This window comes from Stegostoma tigrinum, chromosome 12 (assembly GCF_030684315.1).
Source record: "Stegostoma tigrinum isolate sSteTig4 chromosome 12, sSteTig4.hap1, whole genome shotgun sequence".
Classification (NCBI taxonomy): domain Eukaryota; kingdom Metazoa; phylum Chordata; class Chondrichthyes; order Orectolobiformes; family Stegostomatidae; genus Stegostoma; species Stegostoma tigrinum.
This window is the reverse complement of record NC_081365.1, coordinates 35,076,249-35,101,460: the sequence shown is the minus strand read 5'-3', so window position 1 is coordinate 35,101,460 and position 25,212 is coordinate 35,076,249. Positions and strand designations below refer to the sequence as shown.

Here is a 25,212-nt window from a genome sequence, read left to right as displayed (position 1 = left end):
CACCTCATGAAAGCTATAGTAGGAAATGCTGATGGTGGAATCTGAGAAAACAAGGTGTAGAGCTGGATGAACACAGCAGGCCAGACAGCATCAGAGGAGCAGGAAATATCAGAGGGCTGCTCCTCTGGTCCTTGTAAAGGACCAAATATCTGTCTACAGTATCTTCTCCAGAACTGGGTGTTTAGGGAAGATGGGAATGAATAAAAATAATCACACCTGTGTAAGCATTACTGCACCTTTCAGTGTGGTTGTGAATATTCAATCAGGATCAATGGACTGGGGTCCAGGGAGATCAGGAGGCCAAAATAATAGAGAATGGAGGAGGATGATTAGGGTCATGGGAAAAACAAAAGTTGATCAGAGTCAGCATCAGTGGTCTGGCCCAGAAAAGAACAGAACTGGGGAATCAGGAGCATTGAGAATATTCCTGTTCCTCATTGATCAACATTTAAGTCAGTTAAAACAAAAACAGGAATTGCTGGAGAAACCTGGCAGCATCTGTGGAGAAAAAGCAGTTATCGTTTCAGGTCTAGTGACCCTTTTTCAGAATCTTTGAAAGGAAAAGGTTTCTTATTGAACTTTGAATCGAGCCAGAGAATGATGTGGAATTGGGGCACAGGGCACCTCTGAGATACCATAAAGCAGTGCTGATGGAGAGAGAGGTCAAGAATGTGCATATGGCACTGAGTGTGAATCTCAGAATGCAGCAAGAATAGCTGTCTGAGGGACTTCGTACATCATGGACATACCTGCAATCCTGAGCAGAATCAAATCACAGGATAAAACTTCACTTGGAAACCAGCTGGATCAAAGAACTACAGATGTTGAAAATGTCAAACAAAAAACAAAGTGCTGGAGAAGTTCAACATCTGCACATGTCTGGAAGCATTTGTGACAAGAAAGCAGAGTTAATGTTTTGGGTCTAGTGACCTCCTTCAGAACTGTTCTGTTTTTTATTTAAGTTATGTATCTTCTTGATTAGCACTTGTACAGTCATGATTAATTTGCTGAATGTCACCTACAATGGCACTGGCTGCCTCAGAAATTTTGCATTGGAGTGATGATCTCGAGCAAGGCCTTTAAATGCCTTGTCCCTGCTACGTGCATAGGTAAAGGTCACCAGTTGTTAGTCATTAGCTCAATATAGTGGTTAGCAGATTTTCAACCAGAAGTATGTGTCCTTTCTGCTTGCAATTTTGGCATATGGGGCCACACTGAGTTACAACAAATTTCTCAATCTGTTTTCTCTTGAGTTTAGAAGATTGAGGGATGGCGTAATTAACAATAGAAGCAGCTTGAAGAAGTGTGGTTAAATTCCTACAGAGCCAGGATCATTAGTTCTCCCTCTCTCCCTAAATTGTCTTTGTTCTTTCCTTCTGGATTGGAGAACATGTGGTACAGTCAGTCTCCTCAATTTGGATTTTGCCAAGGGTGTATTTAAAGGATGTTGCTATATTGGAACAGTTAACTTAGTAATAGTTACTGCATATATAGTTCTGCTAAGCTTTCCAGTAGAGTTATTTCCAATTCCTTCCTGTCTTTGTTACCTTATAACTATAATGGATGAATAGGGTGTGGTTTGTCTAATTAAATTGCATCTGAAACATATTACCTTAAATTTTATCTTTCAAAATAGGAAAAAGTAATCTAGACCCTATCTTCTAAATAGCTTTGAAGTGGTTTGGTCCAGTCAGTAACAACTTCTACTACTTTATTCCTGTTTCTGCAGTCAATATAGCATTGCAGAATTGTAGAATATGTAAAATCTAATTATGTTTTAATTAATATGACTTTAAATCCACTTAATATCAGACTTTAAACATTAGGAGTATTTTGCAAGCTTTCTTCTTAAACTCCCATGCCATTGTCTAGAGATTCACTATGATGGACAACTTCGCTAAGGCCCTCAATATCTGTTCTAATTTTTTTGTTTAAAGGGTGAAGAGGAACGGTATCTAGCTGTTATCTATCTGCAAAAATTAATAAGAGGAAGGACTGTTCAGAATATGGTAAGTCTTTTACAGAATCTTTATAGATTGAAATAAACTTGATCTAAATTTTTCAATTCATGCAGCGTTGTGTACTTTGAGGAAGTGAACTTTGTAAACTGGTAAGAGCACAGCAGATGTGTGTGCCATGTTATTACCTGTCACTGAAATGAATGGAGGTAACATATTTTTCCCCTCTCATTCTCTTTAACTGTAAATAATATCTCAGAAAATGAAGGGATGGGTCTGAATAAAACTTGGTGTACAGGTAAAATGTGGCCTAAGGTGTTTAGTTTTTGGCAAAGGGTTTTCTACTAAACCTGGAACTAGATCCTGGATTTTGTTTTGACATGATCCACTTGTAAATACTAAGAAGTAGGGCCAGTTGACCTTTTCTTTTTGTCTTTTAGAATATTGCATGTTGTTTGATTTAGAATGTCATTGTTTTAGAATGAATAGGATTTTCTCAGCTGTCAAATCTGAGTAGAATTTTCAGATCAGGCTATAGATTGCCCTGCCTGATAGCTTCCTCATTGAAATGGAAGCTGTGGACTTTTTTGTTACAGACTATCAAGATAGACAGGGAAAACCTCCAAAGGTGTGTAGTTTTAATAACATTGAGTCAACAGAACATGGCAGAAGCATGTGCTCTACTTAGTGCCTTAGTTATTGAGAAACAGCAAGAGGATTTTGTCAGTTCTGAAGTTGGTAAAGCGATGGAATAGTAAAACTTGCATAATGGTGTGAAGAGCATCCACCTTATTTCACTTAAATTCTGTTCTGACAATAGTAACAATGCTGAGAGTTTTACTGACCTGCAAAGTTAGGCTGTTTCAGCCATCTAACATGTTGACATGTGACAGCTGGGGTTAAAGAAGTAGTAATTGTAATGTAATCCATAATCTTGTAGATGTTTGAAGGCAAGGAGATGCGTATAGAGCTGATTCAGGAACTCCGCACCACCCATGCACTCCAAGAGGACAAACAACTCCTGAAGCAAGCAGAAATGGAGGCTATATTGGCCTTGCAACATGAACGAAATCTACAGCAGCAAAAGGTAACCGAAGCAGATTTATAATATTTAGTGGAAAAAAATTCTATTGGGATATTGATATGCGTTTTTTTTTGTTGGGTGACCAGACAAGTTTAGAAATAATGGTCATGTAATATGAATGGCTTATTGATTCATGCAGGGCATGTTTTATAAAACCTGTTAAATGCAATTGAAAATATTTAGCTTATGTGTAGTCTATCATTTTCAAAGAGTTATAATTGTGTTCCCTTTATGGTTATGGCTCGACCACAGATCTCTGAAATACACCGATTGTGTTCGGGCACATTAATTTGGTAAGACAGACATGAAATGGCACTGTATTTGCAAAAGAGAAGTGCCTAATCCTGTTTTAGGTGTGCAGTCTAGACTCTTCATTATGTCTATTATCAATATGTACACTTCCTATTGTTACAGAAGGGAAATGGCCAAACCCCTCATAACTAAACCAAAACACAAGCCCCAATCTGTTATGATGGTAGTAGAGGTTCCCTTCTAATAATTACCCTGCCAAAACACGCAGAGAAGTTTGCCCACCTAATCTATTAAGAGTAGTTAAAACAGAGCAAATCCCTGATCTCCACTTTACAAATTAAAAAAAAAGCTATATTTATTTAACTCTAACAATGATCAAATTAACAGAATTACTAACAAACTGAACAATTTCACCCCACCTCCCAGACTACTAACTACTTCCTAACTGTTCTAAATTCTACTGGGATGATGTTCAATTAAAGATGTCTCCCTTGTACAAACCAGGTTAATATTTTAAAACATTAAAACTTTATCTCTCCAAGTTCGCATAGCCTATGTCTTCCCCACTTTATCTCCAGTATTCCTTTTGTTGATCTTGTGTCACAAATGTCTGTCTTCTGATGATTCTGCTGTCTCGGATGTTTTTTCTCTTTTTAGTTTCATAAGAGAGGACTTTGAGCCAAAATGCTATGGTCCCTTTTTTGGTTCTTTTCACAGACCTCAATAATTTTGTGAAAGCCATATTTGTATCTCAACTGGAGATGTGCTTTCGCTGAAGTTAAAATTTGGTTCTCCCCTCAGATGGCAGTTGGCTGACACCCAATTTTCCAAATGCCCACATCTTTATACCCATAATGACATAATAGTATTGTTTTATATAGGATTGATTCAATATTGTCAACCCCATTAGTTTTTAAATTTAATTGGCTTTAAATCATTGACTGCTTAGTTTAAATTTAATGGCCAAATTTAAACTTGTTGTCTTGGTGGAAAATGCTATTGGCCGTTTGATCCAAAATGTTTCAATTCGGGCACTCTATGCACAGTACATGTAAACTTCCAAGCACAGCCAAAGCACAATCTCTTAAAGGGACCAAGCACTTGCCCACAATTTTTTTTTAAACCAACCATTCTAACTTCCTGCCTTACAATTCATGAATACTCTACCCAACTGTGTAGAATGCATATGCACACACCATTCACAAGTTGGATACTCTGATTTCAACGTTAGATATGTAGAATGGGTGCATTTTTGAATTCCTAGGTCAATGTTTTAGGTACTCCTGTTATAAACTTTCAAGTAAATTTGTACGCACAAATAATATTTCCGCAATCCACAATGCTCATTTAAAATTGACATTTAAACAAGAAAAAAGTATTAATCAGTCAGTTAACTTGTTTGACTACAAACAAAGAAACCAACAGCACAGGAGCAGGCCCTTCGGCCCTCCAAACCTGTGCCGATCAAGATCCTCTGTCTAACCTGTCATCTATTTTCTAACGGTCTGTGTCCATTTGCTCCCTGCCCATCCACGTACCTGTCCAAATACATCTTAAAAGACGCTAACGTGTCTGCGTCCTCCACCTCCACTGGCAACGCATTCCAGGTGCCCACCAGCCTCTGTGTAAAGAGTTTTCCACGCATATCTCCCTTAAACTTTCCTCCTCTCACTTTGAACTCATGACCCCTAGTAATTGAGTCCCCCACTCTGGGAAAAAGCTTTTTGCTATCCACCCTGTCGATACCCCTCATGATTTTGTAGACCTCAATCAGGACCCCCCCCCCCCCCCCCACCCAATCTCCGTCTTTCTAATGAAAATAATCCTAATCTATTCAACCTCTCTTCATAGCTAGCATCCCCTATACCAGGCAACATCCTGGTGAACCTCCTCTGCACCCTCTCCAAAGCATCCATATCCTTTTGGTAATGTGGCGACCAGAACTGTACACAGTACTCCAAATGTGGCCAAACCAAAGTCATATACATCTGCAACATGACCTGCCAACTCTTGTACTCAATGCCCCGCCCAATGAAGGAAAGCATGCCATGTGCCTTCTTGACCACCCTATTGACCTGCGTTGTCATCTTCAGGGAACAATGGACCTGAACACCCAGATCTCTCTCTTCCTCAATTTTCCCTAGGACTTTTCCAATTACTGTATAGTTCGCCCTTGAATTTGATCTTCCAAAATGCATCACCTTGCATTTGGCCAGATTGAACTCCATCTGCCATTTATCTGCCCAACTCTCCAGTCTATCTGTATTCTGCTGTAATTTCTGACAGTCCCCTTCACTATCAGCTACTCCACCAATCTTAGTGTCATCAGCAAACTTGCTGGTCAGACCACCTACATCTTCCTCCAGATCATTTACATCTATCACAAACAACAGTGGTCCTAGCACAGATCCCTGTGGAACACCACTGGTTACAGGTCTCCAATTTGAGAAACTCCCTTTCACTACTACCCTCTGTCTCCTGTTGCCCAGCCAGTTTTTTACCCATCTAGCTAGCACACCCTGGACCCCATGTGACTTCACTTTCTCCATCAGCCTGCCATGGGATACCTTATCAAACGTCTTACTGAAGTCCATGTAAATGACATCTACAGCCTTTCCCTCATCAGTCAACTTTGTCACGTCCTCAAAGAATTCTATTAAGTTGGTAAGACATGACCTTCCCTGCACAAAACCATGTTGCCTATCACTGATAAGCCCATTTTCTTCCAAATGGGAATAGATCCTATCCCTCAGTATCTTCTCCAGTAGCTTCCCTACCACTGACGTCAGGCTCACCGGTCGATAATTACCTGGATTATCCTTGCTGCCCTTTTTAAACAAGGGGACAACGTTAGCAAGTCTCCAGTCCTCTGGGACCTCACCCGTGTCTAAGGACACTGCAAAGATATCTGTTAGGGCCCTGGCTATTTCCTCTCTCGCTTCCCTCAGCAACCTGGGATAGATCCCATCTGGACCTGGGGACTTGTCCACTTTTTAGGATACCTAACACTTCCTCCTTCCTTATGTCAGCTTGACCTAGACTAAGCAAACATCTATCCCTAACCTCAACATCCATCATGTCCCTCTCCTTGGTGAATACCGATTCAAAGTACTTGTTAAGAATGTCACTAAATTATTAATCTTTATTTGTAACAGACTTATATTAATTTATACAATTAGTATGCATGCTTTCTTTCTTGCTACAGCTTTCTACAATGGAAGATTATCTCTTACATATCGAAGGTCATGTACTCGCAGACATGTTTGACTTCCTGAATAAGGAGCTGCTGCGACTGCAGGAGGAACGACGCATCCATGCAATTGTTATGTTGGCTGAGCGTCGCCGTCGCATCAGGGAAGCAGAAGAAAGTGGTTTACGTCAAGTAGAGGAAAGACGCAGAAGGGAAGAAGATGAAATTTTCAAACAGGTCGGATGCATGTAATGTAAATTATATTTCAACAAAGTAGTTGTCAAGAGACAATAAGGTGTAGAGCTGGATGAACACAGCAGGCCAAGGAGCAGGAAAGCTGACTTTTCGGGTCTAGGCCCGAAATGTCAGCCTTCCTGCTCCTCTGCTGCTACTTGGCCTGTGTTCATCCAGCTCTACACCTTGTTATTTCAGATTCTCCAGCATCTGCAGTTCCTATTATCTCTAAAGTAGTTATCAATGTAATTTTTGAATTTTTTATTTTTTAGGTTATTAATTAATATTATTACATGTGCAGCCGAAATGCTTAAAGCTTACCTGTAAAATTAGAGAAAACATCTCACCCAAGACTAGGTGGTGATCTCTCATGCAGGCTGTTCAGCTACAAGAAATTGCCACAGTTATTTTCAGAAGTGTACTGTTCCAAGTTTCAAGTCAATGGTCAAGTCAGTTAGAACTGCTGACTAACATCACAATCTGAATTCTTCTTCTGATGATTGTAGAAGATGCATTCCAATACCCATCTCAACATATAGGGCAATACTCCAGAAGCATTGTTTTTAACATTTGCTGACCTTCAGGCTTCCATAGCAGAATGCCACACATTCCAGTTTCCAAGCCTGAAGATTTAATGTCAGTGTTAATCTTATTGGTCAATATGTGAGAATTCCATCAGGAAATTTTGAATATAACCTTTCGCTCACTTGTTATTGCCAAGCTATGGAATGTAATTCAAGTGATAGGATACTGCTTGGCCTGCTGTGTTCATCCAGCTCCACACTTTATCTCGGATTCTGCAGCATCTGCAGTTCCATTATCTCTCAAGTGATTTTTCTGTCACCTTTGTCTGGTGCAGGTTGTTAAAGTACACCAAACGTCAGTGGACGCCTATTTAGAGGACATCTTGTTGAAGTCTGTGCAATATACAGCAGAGGATCAAGCACGCCAAGAAATCTGTAAAATGGCTGATGAAATCAATGATATTGCCTATAACCTTGAACAGCAGTATGTAGCTATTCATTACTTGTTTAATGTATTAAAACATATGCATTATAAAGCTGTGCATTATATTATAATCAAAAGACAAACTGAACAGTTAGATCAGAATGTTGTTTGCCTTTTGTATTGCATACATACTTGTAAAATTCTGTATGCACAATGAGCCATCTTCTTTAATTTACAAATTTTATCATTTAGGATTTGGTTTGTATTATTTTTTTTTAAATTTCCCATTTGTCTGCATTAAATGTCAATGGCTCAGTGGCTAGCACTGCTGCCTCACAGCGCCAGGGACCCATGTTCAATTCCAGCCTTGGGTGACCGTGGGGAGTTTGTACATTCTCCCTGTGTCTGTGTGGATTTCTGTCGAGTACTCCAGTTTTCTTGCACAGGGCAGGAATGTGCAGGTAAGGTGGATTGGCTATGCTAAATTGCTCCAGTGTCCAGGAATGTGTAAACTAGATGGATGAGCCATGGTAATTGCAACAATACAGGGGATAGGGTTGGAGGCTGGATCTGGGTGCTCTTTGGAGGGTTGGTGCAGACTGAATAGGTTAAATGGCCTCTTTCCACACTGTAGTGACTGTATGATATGCTCAATCCTGCCTATGCCCTGCTTGCAATTCTCCAAATGCTTATTCCACCTGTTGCTTTTCAGAGTGTGAGAAATGTTGTTGGCTGTCTTTGACTAGAGCGCTACAGTTAGCTCCCTTGCACAGCAGTGGGTGGAAAACCATAAAATGTTGCAATTATTCTAGCTTTGGCCTAGCAGAAGCTCAACACATGAACGTTGATGACTACGTTCACCTTCATAGCCACTGGCCACGTGGTCTGCACCTTCACCTTCTCCACGTGACACTACGGATCTGAATTTTATTCCCAAAGTGATTTATTCTGGTTTACGGTAATCTGATTTTATCTTTCTCATTAGCCAAACTGAATTACAAGCAGAAGAGATTGTTTCAGAATTGGTCCACAGCTTTCTAATTCCAGAAGCGCACAAAGTAATAATGAGGGACAGAGGTAAGAAATGTTCATTTGTGTAGATTGAGACTGGGAAATTTAGCCTTCATGTTAACTGGAAGTGTGGGAGTAAGTGGATGTGTTGCTTTACATTAAAACATGTCTGGAATGTGAGTGTGTTGGCTAGAACAGTAATTGTTGTCCTTCCCTAATTGCTATTGAAAAGGTGTTGGTGAGCCATCATCGTGAACCAGTGCAGCCCATGCTGAGTAGAATATTCATTGGTGGAAAAGCAGTTCCAAGATTATAATCCTGTGACAGTGCTATGCTTCCCAGTCAAGGTAGTGTGTAGCTTGGAGGAGATCTTGCCAGTGATGATATTCTCCTGCATGTGCATCCCTTATCTTACTCAATGGGAGCGGTCACAAGTTTGGAATGTGTTATCAAAGGTGAGTTGCAGTTGTGTAGCACAGAGCTGCTGGTGTATGTTGGAACATAGGCATAGGAGCCAATTACCCAGTCAAAGCACCGCTACACTTCAATACGATCATAACTAATTGACTGAACATTTCAATGTCTTTTACATACCCTATCCTCATAACCATGTATGCCACTGGTATTGAGTTTAAGTGTATGCAAAGACTGAGCCTCCACTGTCCTTTGTGGCAGAGAATTCCAAAGATATACAACCAACTGATTAAAACAATTTTTCCTCATCTTGGACATAAGTGGCATCCTCCGTATTTTCAAATTGTTTTCTAGGTTTAGACTCCCCAACAATGGGGAACAGCTTACCTGCATCTGCAGAATCTATGCTTTTTAAGCATTTTGTGGGGTTCAATAAGAACACATCTCATCCTTCAAAACTCCATTTGTCTAACCACTCTTCATGGGACAGTCCTAAATTGGTAGTAGAGGCAATGAATTCTCAGCCTTGAATGTGCCACTGTCCAAGTGTATAGTCCTGTTATATTTTTTGGTAAATGCTCCCACTGGTGTAGCTGTTATGAAACAGCCTAGTTAGGGGTATGGCTAGTTTTGGAGTACAAGTCTTCACCACTGGTTGTACTATTGCTGGAAGAGGGATTATCCACTCTGCACTTCTAGCTAAGTTGGTGGAAAATGCTTTAGGCTTGTATTTTCCACGTGCAGTGCAGGGCTCTTCCCTGCCATAATTAAATGTGAAGATATTTGTAAGGTCTCTTTCTCTTGTTGTATAACTATCCACTGCCATTCAGAACTTGAAGCTGATCCATTGGTAGGGCACTTGTCAGCTCTTTCTGTCATATGGTATTTTGTTGTTCAGTAAGTAAGCCATGAGACTACATATTGTGGCTGAATACTATTTTGCTGCTGTTTATGGCCCTCAACCATGGTTTGCTCAGTTTTGAGCTACAATGTGTTATGAATCCATTCCATTGAGCATATTGGTAGTGCCATGCAATGCAAAATGATAGGAGAGATGCCTGGTATAAAGATTACAGGGATGAGTCATAAATGGCTGGAGAGCAACAAGGTTGGGGGGAGGGGGAAGCTAGAAAGGTAACCTTCTGGAGAGATTTTAGTTCAAAGGGACTTTAGGATAGGAATTTAGAGAGTGTAGTAGAAATTGAGGGAAAGTAGTGGGGGATGCCAATGGAGAGTCAGTGTAGGAAGAAATCAAATCAGAAGTGGGGTTTGTCTACTGCAGGGATTACAAGTGGACTAAAGGGATATACTCCTGTTCCTGGTTCACAAAGCAATGCTGAAAAGCACTTAATGTTCCAACAGAAGTCCTCAACTGCCTTTACAGTTGAAATTATTCCCAAGATATTTTTATTTACCTTTACTTGTCAATCACATACCTGTTTATTTTTGAAAATCCTCCCATTTGGATTTTTTAATAAAGGATTTTTGAATTTGGTAACTTCCCTCCTACCTTTTATATTTTGTTTAAGATCCAAGAATCCCACATTTGTAATTTCCAGAGTTAGATCACTCTGGGGAAATACATGCAATTTATTGTTCTTTTATTTTGATAATTAGGAAACTATTATCATTTATAAATACTTTTCCTTATATTTGCTGATGGCCGTAGTAAAATTCATGAGAATTGACTTCGTAAAAACACATTCTAGTGTTTCATTTTCAGTGTTGTGTATTAATTATGTCATTTGATAGTTGTTATGAGATTAGTAGATAAAACTATAAGCAACTGCTTTTTCCTTGTAAAGGAGCAGCAGTCAAATGCATTTGGAAGTGGACAGTTTTCCCAACACTAAGCTAAAAACAATCTTAAGTACATCCAATTATTAAGGAAGAGTTTTGCCATTTCATAAGTATCTTTCACGCTGCTTTAGAATTTCAGACAAGAATAATTCTTTTCATCCAACAGTAAAACACTTTCAAAGTAGACATCTCCTTGTTGCACACCGGATTATTAATAATGAAGCCGAACGTATCATGACAAATACAGCTTCAGCTGCATCAGCATCCAGCTGCGCTGCAGAAGATGTTATGAATCAAGTACTGACTGAAGTTGAAAAAGAGATGAAGACGACACAAGGATCATAAGTGAGGAACAATCAAGTTTTAAATGAGGAAATGGGAATGGGGCATAATTTTCATTTATGGTATGATCAGATTACACCCCTACTATGGGATTAGTTCCTAATTATTAAAGCAAAATATTGCCGATGCTGAAAATCTGAAACAAAAACAGAAAATTCAGAAAAAATGGCAGCCTGATTTGTACACGCGAGGCAAGTGGCATGTGTAAACAAACTTCCCAGCTTGTCACTCCTGCTTTGCAAGGTGACCATGAATGATGGAACCTTCAATACGGGGTGGGAGTGATTTGTGTGTTAGCGATGCATGCTGCCCTGGATGCAGATATTGAGGTGGGCTATTTAAAAAGACCCACTTTGCTGGGGTAGTGGCAAGGGCCAACAAAAGTAAATATCCATAGCATTGAGGAGATCTAATGTTTATCAAATAGGTCTATGTTCACTTTTTCTAATCTGTTCCTTTTTACACTCCTCCCTCCTCTGTAGAAACTATTCCAATCTTTTGATAGCTCTTGCTTACTCATTCTGTTTTCATTTATCAATTACTTGGTCATCCTTTGGTGAATTCTAATGCCTTCGCCCTCCTCTAACTGTACACATTTCACTTGCTCACCTGGGATTGTTAAATAATATAAATACTGCTGGATGAGTTAATGTGCATCTATATCACAGTCTGAATTACTTAAGTATTCACCATTGCTTATTTACCACCGCATTTTAATGGAATTGTCAACTTAGCTCAGCCAATTTATTCCTTATATCTGCATTGTTTGCTTTGGTCAGATTTAAGACCCTAGTTTCTGACTTAACTAATCATATTATCAAACTCATTAAATTCTATTTGAGAAGGCAGATGAATGTATAGTGTTAATATCACTGGTCCGTAATCCAGAGCCCCAGGCTATGAGTCCATGGTTTCAAATCCCTCCATAGGAGATGGTGATATTTAAATGAAAAATCTGGAATAAAAGCTGAATTAAACATGTAACCACAGCTGACTTTTTTAGAAAACTCATTAGATTCACTAATGTCTTTTAAAGAAGGAAATTTTCTGTTCATGTCTGATCTGGCCTGCATGTGACTTAAAACTCACAGCAATGTGGTTGACTCTTAAGTGCCCTCTGGACAGTTTGGTATGGGCGATAAATGCTGGTCTGACTAGCGACACCCATGACCTCCCATGAACGAGTCAAAAAAAATCCATAGATGCCCTCTTACTAGGTACTTAATTTTTTTTTCCGTTTCATAATTAGATAATAGCCTGTACCATAATTTGTTCCTTAACACTGATAGAGGACAGTATATATACTTCATTTAAATATTCCGTAAACTTCTTCCCTCATTATTAATATAAATTTGGTTTGAGAAAATCTTTCTTGATTAAAGTTGCCATCTTGTAAAATGGATCTCTAATTCCCTGATTTTTAATTCTGGCCAATATTGCAACTCCTTTTCAGGGACAAATAATTCAGTACTTCCTCCACTTTTGTTGTTTCTTTGGTTCCATGCAAACTGATTTTCCATATTGATTGCTGAGATCTGGTCCTTTTCAACAAATTGCAATGATGGAAATGTTTTATAAAGGTTGAACATCCTGAAATATTTAGTTCCCAATCTTGACGAAGCTGCAGCCACAGCAACTACCTATTAGTTCAAAGCCAATAATTTTATATCTCCTTTTTTTTTGAAAATTTGTCTGCTATGTTATTGCTATTTTAGTATATTCAGATATGGTGTTTTTTAGTTTTAACATTTTCCCTCCCTTGTTTTCCACCACCACCAGCCCCGCCCCACGTCACTGATACTTATTACCTTTGTCAAGCTTTCTGCCTTTCCTGACCCATTTTTGCCAAATTTAATTTTACCCAAACTGTTTCTCTGTTCTCCGGTCTTGATACTTTCTTTGCTTTTAAATTTTTTATTTTCCTGAATCATCCAACCTCTTGCTACTTCATCATTGCCTAAAGCTCACAAACAACACATATTCATAAGCAAGGACCTGTCCTCCGCAGGAAAAGGGAACTTGTCATTTTTTCCAATGAGAAACCGCAACCAGCTTGAAAAACTGAGATAATAAGATATCCAGCATCTTCAGTTCCTAAAACTCTCACTATTGTTTTCTCATGCAGTATGAATTGTTGCTCACTTTGAAAGCTGATATTCTTGCATTTGTCATGACGAAAGCAAGACAAAACACTTCAACTGTGTGCCTTTTTCTCAACAACACACAAATTTGAGGGAATTGACAGTTCCGTAATCTTCAAATAACAAATTATTTTTAGGTTTCAATTTGAGATTTACAATTTCATAACTCCTGATTGAAAAGGAGTACAGAGTTTCAATTGATTTTAAAGGAAAGCACCATATTTTTAAAAAAGCTTAGTTTTAAACCTTAGATATCATCGCTACATATTTGCAGCTGATAGTTTAATAATGCAGATGTTGTTTGAACATTTTAAAATGTTGCTGAAACTGTTCTTTTCTTTCAGATACGTACTGTGACTTTCATTCACTACCCTGAATATTTAGGAAAGGAAGGAAGAAGTTTAAAATATGAAAAGTGTCTATAATTCTTTTGTTTTATTCACATGCACTTTATCCAAAAGCCCTTCCATTAATGAACAATACTTAATTAAGTAGACACAAGTTTCCAATAGTTTACTGAATGTGAACAAAAAATAAAGTGAAATATTTAACTAGCATTGATCAGCATTTGTTAGATGAGGTGCAGCAAACACAGAAGAACATCTATTTCCACCTTTCTCTAATACTGCCAACTTTGCCTTGTCTCAGTTCATGTTCCATTAAAATTTCTCTTTCATACCTTTTATTTATCCAACCTGACTATTCTAATACACCCTGGCTGATCTCTCGGATTCTATCCTCCGTAAAATTAAGGTTATCCAAAACTATGTCCAAGTCTTATTCAGAACAATTCCCTTTTACTTACCATGCTTATGCTCCTTGTATGGGCTCTCTGTTAAGCAGTATCTTGATGTTTTAAATGATCATCATTGTGCCTTCACACTTCACTTTGTCATTTCCATATACCCCACAACCTTTTGACTCTCCCCAATTTTAATTACTGTATTATACCACACCTTCAGTTGCCCAGGCCCTAACTCCTGGAATTCCCTTCATAAATCTCTGCACCTGACTAAGACATGCCTTAAAACTTTTTTTTTGACCAAGCTTTTGATCATCCAACCTAATGAGCAGAAATTAATCAAGCTGAGCCTATTTAAATCAAGGAAGGTTGTATCAGTCTCCTGCTGGTAGCAAAACCACCCACAAACAAAGTGGAGGCTGAAACAAGACTTCTGGGAAATGGAATGTCATTTATTTTCACTAATGAGCCAATTGACACCAGTTAGCACTGTAATTCCATGACATCTCAGATTAGATGAGAGCCACTAAGATTTTCCACACTTCTCAAAACTACCCAGCAAGCCAATCCTTCTTGGAGGAATGCCTCATTATTAGGCACCCACTGCATGATCACAAGTCCCCTTGTCTCCAAAGCCCTGCCACCGCATCTCCATTAACCCCAACCTGCCCTCACTCATCATTGGCCTGTTGTTCCTTACTGATTCTGCATGATCCTTTGTTATAGCTGCTACTGCCAGTGGCATTGACAGAAGGCAACTGTTGCCAGTACTGAATCCCACTAACTGTTGCTTGGTCTCATGTTTTGTTTTGAAATGCTCCTATGAAGTGTCTTATTCTTTAAATAAAATCTTTTGTTAATTAACTAACTAAAACTGACTATGAAATAGACACCTGCAAATTGAGATCTGACTTTCACGATCACATGAGGATGTCAATGATTGTTTAACCATCCAGAATTACCTTATTCTTGCCGCATTGCTACAAGCTAGATATTTCTTAAATGAATTCAGCAAGTTCAAATGCAGAAATTAGTTTTGTGTTCAAGATAACAAAGTGTGAAGCTGGATGAACACAGCAGGCCAAGCAGCATCTCAGGAGCACAAAAGCTGACGTTTCGGGCCTAGACCCTTCATCAGAGAGCTTCCGTAGGCAGGTGCTGAGGAAGGTGATGTGGCTGTGGTACCTTGTTTGCTTCAGGACATGGTCGAGCAGTTTCAAGGCCAGAGAGATTCCCTGAGGTTGGTCCAGAAGGAGGAGGGTAACTTCTTCAGGTTAGGCATCCCTGGAAAAGGCTTCACAGTGAGGTTAATCTCTTTCACCACTTTGACTCTGTGCCTTTGTCTTATTCTTACGTGATATACCTGATTAATCATTTCCAAATTCATTATGCCTTTGTGCTTGATAAAATCATGTCTCAGATGCTTTATTATTGGCTAAGAAAACCAGTATTTCTTCTTTTCACAATACCTCAGATCTGACACAACAGGTCAGCCTTATGGTTCTTTTTTGTACTGCTTTTGGTGCTTGACTGACTGTTGTTTCTCAACAACTAGAACAGGACACATTCCTCAAGGTTGAAACTGACCAACACACTGTATAACTTGATTTTGACTTTCTGTATTTGAGCTATATAATTCAGAATTCTGTTGGTTTTATTAGTTGCTGGTCTGAATCGATTAAACATGCTGAATCTAGGAAGATTCCTAGGAATCTTTAAACTTGTCTTCAGCTATTTCATTGTTATTCGTGGATGATGTAACAAAAGTGAAGTACTGGGAAATACACGTCAAGTCTCGTAGCATCTGTGGAAAGTGTTAACTTTTCAGGTCTGTGACCTTTCATCAAACTTTTCATAGAGTACTCATGCAGATCAACATTGAGGGGAAAACAACAGAAGTGAGCAGAGTTGGCATGGCCCAAAGATGCTAGTGCCTCGTGAAGAGATATCTCATCAGCACAGGCTACACCCAAAATTTACCAAGAACGTCAAAAATGACAGCATCTATCTGCCTTTTCCCCACCCCTTGCTGATGAATTAGGGTGCTCCTCCAGGGTCACAGGGCTGCAAGCTGTACTCTGGCTGAAGGACATAAGTGTCCATCAGCAGGCTTAGCTGCACCACTTCTGACTAGGCTAGTCAAGTCCTAAAAGACACATCTGTTTGACTGGGTCTGTAGCAGGTGATGAGGGAACTGACAAAAGGAAAAATACACGACCTCACCTTCACCAATCTGCCTGCAACAAATGCATCCAATAGTAGGAATTACTACTACACTGTCCCCACAAGGATTAAGTCCCATCTTTCCACTGAGGATATCCTCCATATGTGACACTCCCACCATGCTAAATGTGAAAGACTTTGAATAGAGCTAGATTGGGCATCCATGAGGCACAGTGAGCCATTAGCAGCAGAATTGTTCTCCAGCACAATCCACAATATCATGGTCTGTCATCTCTCACCCACTGTTACTATCAAGCTCAAGAAATCAGTCCTGGACAATTTAGGAGGGCATTCCAGGAGCAACGCTAGCTATGTATAAAAATAAGGTGTCAACCTGGTAAAGCAACAAAACAGGATTACTTGCATGCTGAACAGAAGCAGCAAGTGATAGGGCTATGTGATTCTACAAAGATTGATTACATCTAAACTCTTCAATCGTGCCTACTGTTGTGAATAGTGAACAATTAAACAACTCACTGGAGAAGAGGCTGCACAAATATCTGCATCCTTAATGATTGGGAGCCGAGCACATTAGCGCAAAAGACAGTTATGAAACATTTACAATAATCTTGAGAGTCAGAAGCACAGAGAATGATCAATGTTGGCATTCTCCTGAGGACCCCAGCTTCACAAATGCCACTCTTTTTGGCTAAGATGATTGTATAATGGACCAGATCAAACCCCCCTCAAAATATATCAAGAAGATAGCCTAGACCCTAACATTTTCTTATTTTGAAGGTAAGTGTAAAGTGTTGCCTTCCAGATGCAGTTTGATTAGTCAAACTACTTGACTTAAAGCAAATCACAGTATTCTTACACCACAGTTAAAATACGGACAAAATTTTAAAAAAGCCTTAACTGTAATTCAAAATACTTAACAAAATAATATAGATATTAACTACTACTAGTTAACTGTTCCAATATAGTAACATCCCTTAAATCACACCTTTTGGCAAAGGCAAATTTAGTAAAATAGATTGTCTCGCATGCTATTCCAGCAGTAGGAAGAGAACCCCCAGTTTTTAGCTATAACAGAGAGAAATAAATGTTACCACATCCAGCTTCAAGATCCTAGCAACTGCAAAAAGCTAATCCTGGTTCTGTGGGAGATTGACCTCACCCATTCAGGCTGCTTGTATTGTTCCAACTTTTTAAAAAACCCAAGGCACCACAAGCTGTTAACTGTTATGGATATGAGCAGACCGTTTGTCACCCCTGTCTCAACCTTTCTTCATAAAAACAACTAGAACAAAATACACTTCTTAAAGCCATAGTATTGTTACAATTTACTCCAAGTGATATCAAGGAGTAGCTGAACTCACTGGGTCCTGAAAAGACATGGGTTCTAATAACATCACTGCAATAATACTGAAGACATGCCGAATAATACAGAAACTCCTGCAACCCTAGCCAAGCTATAACAGCTACAACACCAGCATCTACCCAACAATGTGGAAAATTTCCTAGGTATATCATACATACAAACAGATAAATCTAACCTGGTCATTTACTATCCCACCAGTCAGCTTTTGATCATCAGTAAATGATGGATGTGGTCATTAACAGTGCTATCAAAAAGCATTTGCACAGCAATAACATGCTTGTTTAAGGAGCAGTTGTTGTGAGTGATGTATAAATTTGTTCCTTTGAGACAGGTAAGAAGGGGTAAGATTAAGGAGTCTTGGATGACAGGTACGGAGGTGCTTCTTGTCAAAAAGAAAAAGGCAGCTTATGTAAGGTGGAGGAAGCAAGGGTCTAGCACAGCTTTAGATGATTACAGGCTTGCTCGGAAGGAGTTCAAAAGTGGACTGAGGGGGGCCAGGAGGGGCACGAAAAAGGCCTGGCAGGAAGGATTAGGGAGAACCCGAAGGCATTTTACTCACACGTGAGGAATAAGGGAATGATCAGGGAGAAGGTAGGGCCAATCAGGGATAGTGTAGGGAACTTGTGCGTGGAGTCTGAGCAGATAGGGGAAACCCTAAATGAGTTTTTTGCTTTGGTTTTCACTAAGGAAAGGGACCTTGTGAATGAGAACTTTGAGGAGCAGGAAAACAGGCTTGAACAGATCAAGATTGAGGAAGTTGATGTGCTGGAAATTTTGGCAAACATTAAGATTGATAAGTCCCCAGGGCCAGACCAGATTTATCCTAGGTTGCTCCGGGAAGCAAGAAAGGAGGTTGCTAAGCCGCTGGCGAAGATCTTTGCTTTCTCACTCTCCATGGGAGTCGTACCAGAAGATTGGAGGGAGGTAAATGTTCCTCTTTTCAAGAAAGGGAATAGGGAAATCCCTGGAAATTACAGACCAGTCTTATGTCTGTGGTCAGCAAGGTTTTGGAAAGAATTCCGAGGGATAGGATTTATGACTATTTGGAAAAGCATAGCGTGATTAAAGGGAGTCAGCATGGCTTTGAGAGGGGCAGGGCATGCCTTACAAATCTTATTGAGTTCTTTGAGGAAGTCACCAGACAGGTTGATGAGGGTCGAGCAGTGGATATGGTGTACATGGACTTCAGCAAGGCATTTGATAAGTTTCCCCATGGCAGGCTCATAAAGTCAGGAGGTATGGGATACAGGGTTATTTGGCTGTCTGGATTCAGAATTGGTCGGCTGACAGGAGGCAGAGAGTGGTTGTAGATGGTAAGTATTCTGCTTGGAGGTCAGTGCTGAGTGGTGTCCCACAGGGCTCTGTTCTTGGGCCTCTGCTCTTTGTAGTTTTTAAAAATGACTTGGATGAGGAGGTTGAGGGGTGGGTTAGTATGTTTGCTGATGACACAAAGGTTGGAGGTGCCGTTGCGAGTATCGAGGGCTGTTGCAGGCTTCAGCGAGACATTGACAGAATGCAGAGCTGGGCTGAGAAATGGCAGATGGAGTTCAACCTGGATAAATGCGAAGTGATGCATTTTGGAAGGTCGAACTTAAATGCTGAATATAGGATTAAAGGCAGGATTCTCGGCAGTGTGGAGGAACAGCGGGATCTTGGTGTTCAAGTGCATAGCTCCCTCAAAGTTGCCGCCCAGGTGGATAAGGTTGTTAAGAAAGCATATGGTGTTTTGGCTTTCATTAACAGGGGGATCGGGTTTAAGAGCCGCGAGGTTATGCTGCAGCTCTACAAAACCCTGGTGAGACCACACTTGGAATATTGTGCCCAGTTCTGGTCGCCCTATTATAGGAAAGATGTGGAGGCTTTGGAGAGGGTGCAAAGGAGGTTTACCAGGATGCTGCCTGGACTGGAGGGCTTGTCTTCCGAGCAGAGGTTGACTGAGCTTGGACTTTTCTCTCTGGAGAGAAGGAGGAAGAGAGGTGACATGATCGAGGTGTACAAGGTAATGAGAGGCATTGATAGAGTCGATAGCCAGAGACTTTTCCCCAGGGCAAGATTGACTGCCGCGAGTGGTCATAGTTTTAAGGTGTTAGGAGGAAGGTATAGAGGAGACGTCAGAGGGAGGTTCTTCACGCAGAGAGTTGAGAGTGCATGGAATAGTTTGCCAGTGGTAGTCTGGAAGCAGAGTCATTAGTGACATTTAAGCGACTGCTGGACATGCACATGGATAGCAGTGAATTGAGGGGAATGCAGGTTAGGTTATTTTATTTTTGGATTAGTAATATTCCACGGCACAACATCGTGGGCCGCAGGCCCTGTACTGGGCTGTACTTTTCTATGTTCTATGTTCTATGCTCACGGATGCCAAGTTTGGATTGCACCAGGCCCACTCAGCTCCTGACCTTATAACAGCCCTGCTTTAAACATGGACAAAGTAGCTGAGGGTATGTGAAAGTGACTGTCTTGACTTCAAGGCGGCATCAACGACTCATTTTGCTAAGGGTCCATGAGACTCAGGGTAAACTCTCCACTTATTGGAGTTATACCTGGCATGAAGCAAGATGGTTGTCTTTGTTGGATGTCAGACATCTTACCTGTAAAACAGCTCTGGAAGAGTTCTTCAGGCTAGTGTCTTAGGCCCGTCCATCTTCAGCTGCTTCATCAATGCCTTCCCTCCATCATAATGTCGGACATAGTGATGGTTGCTGATGAGTACACAGTGTTGAACATAATAGAATTGAGATAGGTGGGCATAATGTGTTGCAGCTGTTGTGTGGATGCCAGTGCAACATATGATTGCCTTATGTGTAACAAGTGGAGGAGTACTGACTTAGAGTTTGAGCTGGAGTCTGCACTGCAGATACTGCAAAGAGGGAGAAGAGTTTCCTGGACTTTGACCACCTATGAAATACACTCCTTAAGTTAATTACGTTAAAATTGACTTATGATAGAAGAGTTTAAAACTGCTTCTGTGTAGTCCTATGAAATTCCTCATCCAGTATGCCAAGAACAATTCCCAATTAAATGTCCATTGTACTAGCATTAGCACTTAAATAGAGAATGAGCTTGAAAGGCTAAAAGGACACTGTTAGACATAAAAGTCAACTCTTCGCAATCCAAGTCCAATACATGTGTGGCTTATTCACAAGCATATTGGGAGCAGCTCCACAGCACTCCCCGAGTTACAAGTAGCAGGTGACTTTTATATATAAACTACAGTTCCACACATACAGCACATTAATTCAGGTTGAAAAAGCAATGAAAAAATTACTTACAGTTCACATTGACTGTGGATATCATAGCAAGCAGGCACCACGAGGCATGGATACAGAAACCGAAGAGCTACGAAAGAGATGTTAAAAATAAAATCAGAAATTGCTGGAAAAGCTTAGCAAGTTTGGCAGTATCTGTGGAGAGAAAGCAGAGTTAACGATTCAAGTCTGATGTTAGATGCTGAGGTGATTTGGAAGAGGTAAGGTCAGGCAGAATATTTGACTTCTTTACCTTCCAAGGAAGAATCCTCAGCGACTGTGATGAAGATGATGCCAAGACACAAAAATGCTCATCAAATAGCAGAACTGACGAATTAAACGTTAGTTTCACCAATAATGCAATCATAGCAGGGGAATGAGAGAGTCCAAATCAAACAAGTAAAAATAAAATGTTTACCTGCTCCAGTACAAAGCCACAGGCAGACGGAGAATAAAAATCTGCGGTCAATGGTTAAAGATATGGTGTGATATAGAATCCCAGCTCAATGTTTTGGGAACATGGGTTTGAATCCCATCGTGGCAGATGGTGAAATTTGAATTCAATGAAAAAAAAATCTGGAATAAAAAGCTATGGTAATGATATAACAACTACTGATTATTGTAAACAACCCATCTGGTTCATTAATGTAGTCTTTAGGGAAAGAAACCTGCTGTCCATGTTTATTTTGCCTGACACGTAACTCCAGAGCCACAAGTGCCCTCCTGGCATTTAGGGATGGGCAATAAATGCTGTCACCAGTGATGCCTACATCTCATGAACAAATAATGAAAAAGAGTGCAATTCTGTGGAAACCTCCAATGAGAAGGGCTGACAAATATCCTATAATTCAAGATATTTCATGGGAGAAATTGTTTGTCTAACAGGGAAGATACCTTCGGTGATGGAAGGTCAAACGATTAAAGGAAGCTAAAGATGTCAGACTGTTGTTATGACATAACGAAGTGTGGAGCTGGATGAACACAGCAGGCCAAGCAGCATCTTAGGAGCACAAAAACTGATGTTTCGGGCCTGGACCCTTCTTCAGAGGGTCTAGGCCCGAAATGTCAGCTTTTGTGCTCCTGAGATGCTGCTTGGCCTGTTGTGTTCATCCAGCTCCATACTTTGTTATCTCGGATTCTTCAGCTTCTGCAGTTCCCATTATCTCTAGACTGCTGTTATGCCTCACAAGGGTAGTACATTGTGAATCAAGCCCTGCTTTCCTGGTGTTATTATAAAAATTGAATATTTTATCAAAGTACCTAACATCCATCCACCTTGACAGATGCTGACAAAAATACTTGATGGAATGACTGAAGGAAACAAACTGGCTAAACAGTTCAAAGGTTCTGATCCTCATTGTTCCCTGAGATGATCCTCTTGCTTGGTAGGATTTTCTATTTCTTCAGTTTCTCTTCTCCAGGTTCTTTCACTTCCTTGCAGGAAGTACAGGTGATTAGTCCATTACTCCTCAAAATCCCTTTGTTACTGATTAAAGGCCACTGCGTACAATAACTGGTGAGGGAAAATAAAGTGACTTTTTCAGGCTTGAGATATTTCACTAGAAAGAAAACACCACCAGCCCGTGTAACAGCCCAATGGCTTCTGCCACTATTCTTCACACTCATCAGCTACTCAGGAGCCAGATAATTGTTGTCAGGCTGGGGACCTTTGACATCCACAATTGGCAACAACTCCACAAACCAATCAGCAACCTGTTGCTGGCAAAATCCCATTTTGTACACACCCGCTGATGCCAGCCTACAAACAGCTGCTTGCAACAGGACTTATGTGGAAATGGTCATGTAGTTCCATGTCAGAATGGTGCATGGCTAGGAAGAGATCATTGCATCATAGAATCCCTACAGTGTGGAAACAGGCCCTTCAGCACAAAAAGTCCTCACTGACCCTCACAGCATCCCACCGAGACCCACCCCCCCAAACCCACCTAATCTATACATCCCTGAACACTACGGGCAATTTAGCATGGCCAGTCCACCTGGCCTGTACATCTTTGGACTGAGGGAGAAAACCGGAGCACCCGGAGGAAACCCACACAGACACGGGGAGAATGTGCAAACTCCACACAGACAGTTGCCCAAGGGTGGAATCAAATCTGGGTTCCTGGCGCTGTGAGACAGCAGTGCTGACCACCGAGCCACCGTGCCGCCATTTTTTAAGTGGTGGTACTCCCATGTACCTGCTCCCTTGGCATTTTAGGTGTAGATGTTACAAGTTTGGAAGGGGCTAACAAGAATGGTTGAGTTGTTGCAGTGCATCTTGTCAATGGTGAAACACTGATTGAGCATAAATCGTTGAGGAAGTGAATGTTAAAGGTTTTAGATGGGGTGCCTATCAAATTGGCATGGATGGTGCACTCATCCAGGAAATGAAAAGTATTTTATCACACTCCTGACTTGTACCTTCTAAATGGTAAAGAGATTTTGCAACGTCACAAGGCAAGTTACTTGCTGCAAGATTCCAAGTCTCTGAACTGTTCTTGTAGCCATAGTACATATATGGATGTCCACTTCAGTTTCTATTCAATGGTAATTCTCAGAATTGTGATAGTGGATGATTTAGTAGAGACTGATAGGGTAGCAATTGGCTGATTAGATTTGCCCTAATTTTTGTGGACTGACATGCTTCAGCAAATTTTCAAATTGCTAGTAGATGCAGCATGGTGACTGTAGCAAAACTTCCATAGGGGTGCAGCAAGTTCTGGAGAACATTTTCAGTACTATTACTGGCATGTTGTCAGGGCCATCATCTCTGCAGAGCCCTGTGCTTTTAGCTGTTCCTTGATATCACATACAATGAAACGAATTGGCTGAAGACTGGTATGTAATATGGGAACCTCTGGAAGAGGCCGAGTTGGATCATCCACTTGGCACTTCTTGGTGAAATTTGCTGCACTGATGAACTCAAGATGAGGATATTTGTGGAGTGTCCACCTCCAGTAAGTTGTTAAATTGTCCACCATCATTCACAACTTGATTTGGCAGGTTTGTAGAGTTTAGATCTGATCTAGTCAATTGTGGGATTGCTTAGCATTGTCCATTGCTTGCTATTTCACTTATGGTATACAAGCAATCCTAGTTTCACAAACACTTTCAAAACATTGGCCAATATAATGCTCAATTCACCTTTGTCAAACAGAGCTTTATGACCAGTCACTACAATAAAAACATTAACATAAATAATGATTTGAACTTATCAAGAGACTTAACACTTAATTAAAAGACTGTTTCCAACTCCCACTCCTCAGCAGGGTTCCCACATGGTTCCCAAACTCTCCTTAACTGGTGAAGTTTCCAAAGGTTTCCAAAATCTAACCAAGCCAATGAGAAAGCTTGAGGACACATCAGAAGTGGAAGGAATTTGTGTGGGGTAAGGCCAAGATCTGTTAGCTCAGTTGGCTGGACTGCCAGTTTGATACAGAGTGAAGCCCACATTGGCTGAGGTTACCATGAAGCACTCTCTTTCTCCTTGCTTGAGGTTAGGTGATCCTTGTGTTAAACCACTACCTTCGACCTTTCTTTCTCTCATGACAGAGCAGCCCTACTCTCCTTTGGTGAAGTTACCTTTACTAGACAACACAAAACTAAAATTCCCTTCGGCTTGTCAACGCTGACTCTGCCAAGTTAGGTTATCAGAGTTGCAAAAAGAATGACTTCCCATCAATGGCACGTTTGCATGGAGCTCATTTAGAAAGGTAAATTCCAATTTGTCATCCCAAGGCCTCGGTGTTTCCAATTCCTGTCAGCATTGACATATTTTTTCTGGCAGGAGGAGGCGTTATAAATCAGCCCAGGAGTAAGTTTCCAGTGTTTGTCAGTGCAACAGCACGAGGAAGCTGAATTTTTTTCAGGTATGCTGCCGGAAACCTCTGCAATTTCTAGCAACAAGACTCATTAAAGTCTTTAACAGAAACAATGGGATCACTGTTTTCATTTCTTTGCCTCGGTGTCTTTCCAGGGAGTGACAGGGGTACATTCCTCACATTTCTAAAATGGAAGCAGCAAGTTGGCAAAGCCCAGAGCTTCCACTTAGTGTCTCAGCAGATCTGTCCAATAGTAATTGTATCATAAAATACTCATTGTCTTTTTCCTGCTTTTTGCAGCAAGACTTGAATCTGGCATTTCTAGACACCTCCATTACAACCAACTAACGCACACTGCAGAGCAATAGAGGCAAAGCCACATCAACCATGACGTCAGAAGAGCTGGGAATGCCCTTATGGGCAGCAGGAAACCATACGGACAATCATATAACAAAGTAGCAGTGACTGTTGTAGGCATTA

The 25,212-nt window shown here is 40.5% G+C and overlaps 1 protein-coding gene across 2 annotated transcripts in view; it reads left to right on the top strand.

The window, feature by feature from the left end:
- The window catches only part of cfap91 (cilia and flagella associated protein 91), an 87,315-nt gene extending 71,516 nt beyond the window's left edge, over nucleotides 1-15,799 (top strand). The window contains exons 12-18 of one of the 2 annotated variants that reach the window (XM_048540092.2): nucleotides 1,938-2,009; nucleotides 2,899-3,045; nucleotides 6,500-6,721; nucleotides 7,578-7,726; nucleotides 8,652-8,743; nucleotides 11,058-11,236; nucleotides 13,719-15,799. In XM_048540092.2, the coding sequence (XP_048396049.1) occupies nucleotides 1,938-2,009; nucleotides 2,899-3,045; nucleotides 6,500-6,721; nucleotides 7,578-7,726; nucleotides 8,652-8,743; nucleotides 11,058-11,236 (861 nt within the window). In that variant the 3' untranslated portion in view covers nucleotides 13,719-15,799. Of the gene's footprint in view, nucleotides 1-1,937; nucleotides 2,010-2,898; nucleotides 3,046-6,499; nucleotides 6,722-7,577; nucleotides 7,727-8,651; nucleotides 8,744-11,057 lie in introns of both variants that reach the window. The other variant, XM_048540091.2, reaches the window with a different exon arrangement.
- The last annotated feature ends 9,413 nt before the right edge of the window (nucleotides 15,800-25,212 follow it).